The sequence below is a fragment of the Arctopsyche grandis genome, chromosome 6, assembly GCF_051622035.1.
Source record: "Arctopsyche grandis isolate Sample6627 chromosome 6, ASM5162203v2, whole genome shotgun sequence".
Classification (NCBI taxonomy): domain Eukaryota; kingdom Metazoa; phylum Arthropoda; class Insecta; order Trichoptera; family Hydropsychidae; genus Arctopsyche; species Arctopsyche grandis.
In genome coordinates this window covers 7,028,103-7,037,113 of record NC_135360.1, presented here as the reverse complement: position 1 = coordinate 7,037,113, position 9,011 = coordinate 7,028,103, and the positions used below count along the sequence as shown (strand labels likewise).

The following is a 9,011-nucleotide window of genomic DNA, read 5'->3' as shown; positions in this document are numbered from 1 at the left end:
TTTCATTTGTAACATTAAAGAAAATATAGACAGAATAAAAGAGTGACAAACTAATCGATTTTGTATATGAAAAAAAATATATGTTTCCACCTTTGAATAAGCTTAGAGGTCATTCAATTTATAAAAGCTATGGAAAAGATGGCAAAAGCGATCCACAATAAAGCGTACATCTTTTCTTTGGAATGGGGATAAATAGAATGACTTCTACTGTGTACTTCCTTTTGCCAATCCCTTAAAATCTTGTGCCGTCCTCGAGTGATTTTGTTGCCCAAGCGTAGTTGCTCGTAGTCACTCTTGGTCGCCCAACTCGGGCAACCAGAAGCGACCAAGAATCTGCTCAACCTATTAAGGTAAGGATACTTTTGAAAAATGAAGCACCCCTAGCCCTTATACACGACACACAGTCCCAAAAATCACCCCCTGTAGTATTTTCGGTGATATTTTATATTGACAGTGATCAATAACAGTGAATCCCAAATGTATCGATTGCATATGGATATGCATACACGTGCGACCTCCCAAACATGCATTCTGCACGTGTAAGTACACTCAAATTCGATTTGGGGAACACCCATTGTCTATGGTCACAGCGGGAAGCCAAGGACACATGACGTCCCATACCACTCAGTGTATTTTCGCCCATAGAGTTGGTAATACGTCACACATGTTCATAGTTTTTACAATACAACGCCATACATTTTGAGGGATCGCGATGGTTGCTCATGTAATAAAATCACCGTGACCAGACCCAACGCCGGCAACTGATCTCGGTCGGGTTATTTTACGGGTTTGGTGATTACTAGTCAAATGTGAACCGGTCGCTCTAGATCGGTCACACCCGAAAATTGGTCACGAAAAAACTGGTCCACCCAAAAATTAAAAATTGGTCGAATTTTTGGGTGTGACCAGTTTTTTCGTGACTAGTTTTAGTGTGACGGGTGATCGGTTGTCCTGTGACTGGTTCACATATGACTAGTAGTCCGTTTACCATTTTACGACTTGGGCAACCGGTGAGTTGCCTGGTGTGGCATGCTCCATGCAACTGTTACATTTAATCTGGTCGCGCAATTAAGTCACCCGGTGTGGCCAGGCTCGAAGCGATTATCACGGGCATAGCCTGCGCAAACTTTCCTATTTTAGGCAAGCTGATACAATTTTTTGTCTCAACCATGTTCTGATATCTCAAGAGCCGAGATAATCTCTTTCTTCCAAGTAGGTTTTTTACGTACAATTAAAAAACGCTTGTTCTACTTCAGTACGCCAAATCTGTATCGACGCGTTCCTTCGCAAAACTAACCCCCTGGAGTGTTTTCACTTGTATTGACATAAGTTTGATAGCAATCGATAATGGTGATTCACATATTTAAAGAAATGTAAAAGAAACTACGAATTAATAATGACATGAAGATACGCCTCTCACAGCTGAAGTCCATGTGCACGTCCTGTACCGCACTTTTGAATGTGTTCTTACCATACATATTTGCATTGTTTGACAACATGAATTACTTTTCATGCCACCAAGGACTTTTCTTGCTATTATTATTCCAGAAATTAAGTAAATACAATAAAAAACGCTTGACTAAATATAATATATGCGTATTTTATTTAAAATTGTACAATTTAAATACATTTAGTTACAGAGAAATAAAATAAAAAATCAACACATGTACATAACTTTTTCGAAAATACAATCAATCTTTTAATATAAATTTTCTTGGCATATTGATAAATTTTATAGAAAAATATTTTTAAATACAACTTAAGTCTATTATTAACCCTCTCGTGTCGAGAAGAGTATCTCAAATCCTTCGACACTAATATTTGTATATATTATAAGCAAACATGCAAATGAATCGTTTTGCAGAAAATATTGAACGAAAACTTCGCACATTGCTAGAAAAAAAATCATATTCTGAAGGATCGAGATACCCATTATTATACTGAACATAAGGCAGACTACGTATCAAATGAAAAGTCGATTGTCTTGTTATTCCAATAAATACCTCATCCGAGTTGAATCGGGACAAAAAGGTTAAAGCAAATGTACATTTCTTGAAGCCATCAAATTTCGATTCAATTGGTGAGTGACTACGCTTCCAACGCTACACGTTCCCGCTTCTTTTCCCTAACGGGCTTTGGTACCTCTGGAAGTTCCAGTTCCGCGTTTTCTTCTTCCAACTCTTCGGGCACGTCTGGTAGCTTTTCGCCGATGCCCAACATCTCCTCCAATTCAGCTTCGACGGCCATTTCATCCTCTTCCGTCAACGTTCCGCTCAAGATGGCGTCTATCTCGTGCTGCTTGTCAACACCTTCTTTAGTCTCTTCGAGGATTTGTTCGATCTCGTCTATATTGAGCACTTCATGGACTTTCTTTAAAGCGGCGTTACCCGTTTTCAATCCATCCAAAACCTATATAAATTAAATTTGTAATAAATTTTCATACGTAGTTTGATTAAATGTGAAAATAAAAGGAATATATACTTGTATTTCAATTTGAGCAAATTCAATATCATGAACCAATTTCTCCAAATTTTCCAATTGAGAGTCGGTGTTGCTTAAAAGTTGTTCTTGGTAATGTTTCTTCTTCAACAACAATTTGGCTCGTTCTCTTTTGCCGTTGGTCAACAACGTTTTAGCTAACTGTCTATCCTTTTCCAAATTTAGTTCTATCCTCTTTTGGTACTGTTTTAGTTTGTCGCGTTGTTGCTTCAGCTGAAGCACGGCCTTGTCTTGCTCTGTGACTCGGCTTGCATGCTTTTTACTCTTTCCGAACAGGGCCCCCATCCTAATAAGTGGAAAAGAGAGATAAAAATCGAACAACTACGGCAATATACATATACAGTTAATCAAATAATAGGAAATATAACCTTAAACAATATCCTCAAATATGGCAGCGGAAGAAATATGCACACAGTTAAAATCAGCACATGATCTATAGGAATAATCAATGCGATTTAAATATCCAACATGTTTATATTTTATTCGTTCAATTTGAAAATAGTAAAAGGTAAATTTTTTGCGACTAAATCACCTGAATTGATCAAACAAACAGAGCAATCACTCGCCGATGATAAATATTGAATGAATGATGTTCGTTAAAAGGGACATATTTCACAAATGATATGAAACATATAAACCTATACTCGATTTAATTGCTTTTCAACCTTAAAAATCCACTTATTGGACAATCGCTAAAGCCCAGTCATGACAGTGACAGAAGGACTCGCCTGACGTCTCAAGATGTTTGGTCTAAAACAAGTGATATTTGACTCTCTGATTGTGCAAAATGTTGGAGTTGTTGTTTGTATATGCTCACAAAAATTTCCGTAGCCATTGTTATAGTCGAAAATCCCTTGAAAAACAAACCAGACGAATAAATTGGAGTCAAACGAATATGTCATTGGTGAAACGAGTGAGAGCAGCCTCGTGAGACTAGTGATAATTATTGTTAAGGAAAAAGGTTACCTGACTGTCCAACAAAACTGACAGACTGATTTCTAAATTAGAGACAATTCCACTATAATTGGAACGTATGATGTGTAGTCATGAAACCTAATGAAATAAAATAAAACTGTATCTATATACATATATAAAATTAATGTTTGTCTGTCTGTCTCGAATAGGCTCCTAAGCCACTGAACCGATTACGATGGAACTTTCAAGATTTGTTGTATAGGGGGGTTGTAGGTTTTGGACCGTTTCCCAGCCTATGGAAATTCAGTTGAATTTTGAAGAGGATCTTTATTACTCGATTAATACAGATTTATTTGTATGTACAGCGAAGTAGGTAAAGGATTCACTGGAACGAGCTAGGTCGAGTTCCTGAAGCTCACTGGCATCTGGGGACGATGCACTGGTTTATAAAGGTGTTGCTTGAGCAACGCGTAGCTGGGCTGGTGAGATCACGTTCTGGAAGATTCCGACGGGGTCGAGGTCTTCCTTTGTGTTCGATGTTTGATGCGTAGTTGCGTAGCTCCTTGGGATTTCCCGTGTACTCGTGATTGCGTATCTGGAGCGAGTCGAATCGCCTTTATGGGTAAGCTGGACGAAGTATTTCGGCCACGGCTAACTTTCGTGTACGAGAAGAAGACACGATGATGTCATTTGTACAGATTAAGTTCAATGAGGGAAATAGGTGATATCACAAGTCGTGCTATATCTCTACAGTTGTATGCATGTCTGGGAAGATTACTGTGAAAAAAAACTCTTAATAATAATATTCGTAATTACGATTTTAGGTCTGCTCCAGTGGCGTGCGCTGAAATTCTCTCTCTTTTTGTCGTACAGCCTTAATGTGCCCGTTCGTACACATTAAGTAAGGCTGTAGGACAAAAAGAAAGAGAATTTCAGCGCACGCCACTGGTCTGTTCATACATAACAGCACTACACGACTCCGTTTCAAATACGTCATTTCTATTCATATTTACCGACACGGCACGGTTACACCACGCTTACGGCACTTTATTAAGCGTAAGTATTTTTCGTTGAGAACTTCGAAAACAAAACAAAATTTCTATGACGATTCGATATATATTTTTTTCGATTCAAATAAATTTTATAAAAAAAACAAATGAATATTTTACCATAAGAGTCGCCATGTTTAAGCTGTTTATATTACAAATACTGAACGAAGTCGGGTAATAAAACAACTAGTTGAATATAAAGTAAGTATAATATTTATTTAAACGTTAGTTTGGACCATTGTGACATTACAGGAAGAACCAAATGCGCCACAATGGCCTCCATAAGAAAACAAGAGAGAAAAATAAAAACCATAATAATAATAATAGTAATAATTCATAGATTAAAAAGAAATAAAAGGTACAAGCAAAAAAATACTATAAAACAAAAGTAAAATAGTACGTAAAAACGTCACAGCGAGCTAAAACTGTTCACGAGAAAACTGGTAACACCCTAAAATCGGTCAACCAGTTTTCTCGTGACCGATTTTAGGGTGTGACCAGTTTTAGGGTGTGACCAGTTTTAGTGTGACGGGTGATCACGTGTGACCGATCTAGAGCGACCAATTGTCCTGTGACCGGTTCACATATGACTAGTAGTCCGCTTACCCATTTCTCTGGTATAACTAGTACCAAATTTAGACCAAAAAAAAATTTGCAAGGTGATGTCGTCCGGTTGCTGTCAGAGTTCGATAGTTCGATACAGGGACGATGGAGTGCAGGCTTTGTCTTGGATTAACTCCGGCCGAATCTTCCATCTCCATCTTCGGCGATCCTCATCCAGAGCGTCTGCAGCAATACATTCGGACCTGCTGTCAAATTCAGGTCAGTGCTGGTTACAGGTTACAATTATTGTGGACCCAATTGATTAACTCTTCTCACCGCTTGATCCTACTTTTTTTCATCTGCAGGTTAAAAGAAGCGATGGGTTGCCAGACACGGTGTGTCTTTCGTGTAAAACCAATCTGGAATTATTGATCAGCTTTCGAAAGGCTTGTTTTCGAAGCAACGAAAAGTCTCAACGGAGGTTAGATGATTGCTTGAAGATCAAGACTGAAGAAGTTTTTTTGGAAGATGTAATATGGGACGATGAGCCTTCACTACCAACAATTCACCGAAAGAATAGTGAAATTTGTTTAAAGCCATTTCCCAATAAATCCGAACTTGTGCTACACAAAAGATCACATACTGGAGAATACCTGTTCAAATGCGATATTTGTTTAAAATCATTTGTTCGAAGGAGTACACTTGTCAGACATTTAAAAACTCACACGGGTGAAAAGCCTTACAAGTGTGAAATTTGTCTAAAATCATTTTCTGATCAATCTAACCTCAAGCAACATAAAAAATTGCATGCTGGGATAAAACCACACAAATGTGACATTTGTTTAAAATCATTTGTTCAAAAAACTACACTTGTCATACATTTAGAAACTCACACGGGTGAAAAGCCTTACAAGTGTGAAATTTGTCTAAAACCATTTACTCAAAAATCTGGTCTCGAGAAACATAAAACATTGCATGCTGGGATACTACACAAATGTGACATTTGTTTAAAATCATTTGTTCGAAAAAGTACACTTGTCAGACATTTAAAAAATCACTCGGGTGAAAAGCCTTACAAGTGTGAAATTTGTCTAAAATCATTTTCTCAAAAATCTAACCTCAAGCAACATAAAAAATTGCATGCTGGGATAAAACCACACAAATGTAACGTTTGTTCAAAATCATTTTCTAAAAAATCTTACCTCAAGGTACATAAAAAAAATGCATTCTGGAATAAAACTACATAAATGTGAAATTTGTCTAAAACCATTTATTTACTAAAAAAATCTCGACATACATAAAAAATTGCATACTGGGATAAATATAAAATAGGTTTGTAAAAAATTGTTAAAATTTTTACATTTTGGCTGCATTCGTGCCATGGTGTTTCTGGTGCCCCCTTCTCATGAAATTTCTTCTCATTGCAGTTTATTTAAATAATTTTAAGAGAAATTATAATTGAAAATTAAATACACAGATCTATTAGTTGTCTTACTTGTTTTATTTATTTTAAATTTTATACTTTTTATTTATTGGATGAAATTGAGATAATTTTGGTAAACATTCTTCATCATCCTAAGCCAGGGGTCGGCAAACCGCGGCTCTTTGGCCAAAGTGCTCTAAAATTGTAGCAATTTCAACAGATGGGGCGAAAAGCATGACCGGCGTAAGAAAAGGGTTTGTTGCTATTTTGAAAGGAAAAATTAATCACGAGGTACTTGCTTACAAATGCATCATTCATCAAGAAGCGCTTTATGTGCAGGCATTTCCAGAAAAAAATTGAAAAAGTAATGGAATTAGTGATTAAAATTATCAACTCCATTATGGCTAGGGTTGTCAGGCGTCCCGATTAATTGGGATTGTCACAAGTTTTAAGTCTCGTGTCCCGAACAAACCTCACGGGACGCCCAAATGTCCCGGTTTGCTACTTTTTAAATTACTTCAGAAGTCGATGTCTGGTAAACACTGTAGCAATATTAAACCAAGAACTATATTTCTCTATCTTATACTTTTTAGAGAACTATGTGTATAAGGGAGACAAAAAATGTGTGTGAGGCATCAATCAATTTATCTTGTATCGATAATTTTCTCGCACGCAGATGCAGAGTAGACACCGTAAGAACAGAAAGACTAGATTTCTGTGATTTTGCTAATATATTGAATATAAAAATCTACTCTCCCATTCAAAAACTAGGTGGCTATCACTATTACCTGCAATAGAATGCACTCTAAAGCTACTTTTTAGTTAAAGAAAAAGCTTTTTTTGAAGTTGAAGAAAAAGCACCAAAAACCTTATTAGATTTTTTCACTAATCCTTCTTCATTGTAATTGTAGCACTTTTCATTTACATATATTAAAAATAGAAGGGCAAAAAATCAATTATCGATATTCTAAATATTATTACTTCGATTGAAAATATATCTATAGAAAAGTCAAAGATCTGTTATTTTGGGGGGAGAGAGTATCCTTTAGGTGTACTTTTTATTGTAAAACTAAGAAGTTTTCATCTGCAGGTATGTACTATTTTTTTGCATAGCTTTAATTTAACACATGCAGCCCGGCGCATGATTTCATACATTTGCCCGTGCGACGGCACTGTCACCCAATTACGCTTAACAGCATTTAATCACTTTATATTATGAGCTGTCCCTAAATCTTTAGAGCTTTATAGGAATTTTAGTGTTGGGATGCTAAATGAAGTGGAACCGTAAAATTATACTGCATCTGGGAAACCAAAAAAAAAAAAAATGATCAGGCGGCATATTTAACATAATAATCTTCCATGTGGTGGCGTATTTAATTTGAATTTGAGGGTTATACGGGAGTGTGACTTCCGGTGGTACACTCCGTTTGATATAGCACTATCCGCGTGGCCACCGGTGGTACACGCCGGGTTGAACGTGTTAATAAAGCTGCTTAAATTGTATATATACTTTTTATTTACATCAAAATATAATTCCTGTGATTGAATCTTTTTATACAAAGATTCTATGATGTAATTCAAAGATGTATCTATAAAGATTCAATCACATTTAAGTAAAAATAATCTATTTATCTATAAATGTCAGGTCGGATAAATGCACTCTCGAGATATCCAAACTTTCATGCTCAATAAGAACAGACGCCCATAAATAAAAAAAATAAAAAATGAGTTACTATCCTCTTTTTTCGGACTTGGAACCGACAGGAAAGTGGTTAACAAGATTTCCCAACCCCAGGCAGAGTTAAAAATTAATAAACAAAATGATAATTCAAAAGTGAACTTTCCGACCCTTTCTTTCAACAAAATCTGTAATTAAAGCTGAAAAATCAAGATTTCAAGCGATATCATTTTCAGTAGATAGAGTTTCAAAACTGGAAAGGCTATTTTGTGACATTGTATACCGGAGATAAGTTTTATGTTTCGAAGAACTACATACGTTCACCACATTTCAGGCAGTGTCAGCAAAATTTGCATAGCAACCAAAATGTTTGGATACAATTCTTATAAATCGTACTGTTTTATAAAATGTAATACAATGAGTGAAGGCTTTTAAATTAATAGGTTCATTACTAATAATATCAGATTGTTAATTCGCAGTGAACTTAATTTGAAGATCGGCTCTTTCCGGTAGAAAGTTTACAAAATACACAAAACCGCCCACGTCTCTGGATATTTCTTCAACTGTTCGAATCCATCTTTCTTTGACATTAAAGTTGTATCTAAGAATTAAAAATTAATTAAATTGAAAAAGAACATCGTACCAAATAATTAATGAAACAAGAAAACTGAAATCTTTTAATTGTTCCGCTAATGTGGTTGCTTCATGAGCTACACCTGGATCCTTTCTTTCAGTTTCAAGTAATTAAAGCATCATGAACGTCAACAATTTGATAACGAACTGCTTTGACACTTCGACACTATTTTCGCTTCCCATCGTGTCACATCATAAGGAATTATTTAAGGAATATAATTGCACGTGAATCAGTTAGAATCTTCCAGCGATATATTGAAGCTGAACATAG

At 36.0% G+C, this 9,011-nt stretch overlaps 2 protein-coding genes across 3 annotated transcripts; one reads left to right on the top strand and one right to left on the bottom strand.

Annotated features, from left to right (window-relative positions):
• Positions 1-1,577: 1,577 nt before the first annotated feature.
• LOC143912939 (charged multivesicular body protein 6-B-like) lies at positions 1,578-3,283 on the bottom strand. 2 transcript variants are annotated; one of them, XM_077432403.1, is made up of 4 exons: positions 3,165-3,283; positions 2,868-2,932; positions 2,482-2,785; positions 1,578-2,409 (listed from the first exon to the last, which is right to left on the bottom strand). In XM_077432403.1, exons 3-4 carry the CDS (start codon positions 2,782-2,784, stop codon positions 2,089-2,091), a joined length of 624 nt encoding a protein of 207 aa, XP_077288529.1. In that variant the 5' UTR covers position 2,785; positions 2,868-2,932; positions 3,165-3,283; the 3' UTR covers positions 1,578-2,088. The 2 variants fall into 2 exon arrangements, with proteins under 2 accessions (XP_077288529.1, XP_077288528.1); XM_077432402.1 differs by having other exon boundaries at positions 3,032-3,272.
• Positions 3,284-4,985: 1,702 nt separating this feature from the next.
• LOC143913071 (uncharacterized) lies at positions 4,986-7,740 on the top strand. Its single transcript, XM_077432595.1, has 2 exons — positions 4,986-5,285; positions 5,372-7,740. The coding sequence occupies exons 1-2, from the start codon at positions 5,172-5,174 to the stop codon at positions 6,251-6,253; spliced, it is 996 nt and encodes a 331-aa protein (XP_077288721.1). The 5' UTR covers positions 4,986-5,171; the 3' UTR covers positions 6,254-7,740.
• Positions 7,741-9,011: the final 1,271 nt, after the last annotated feature.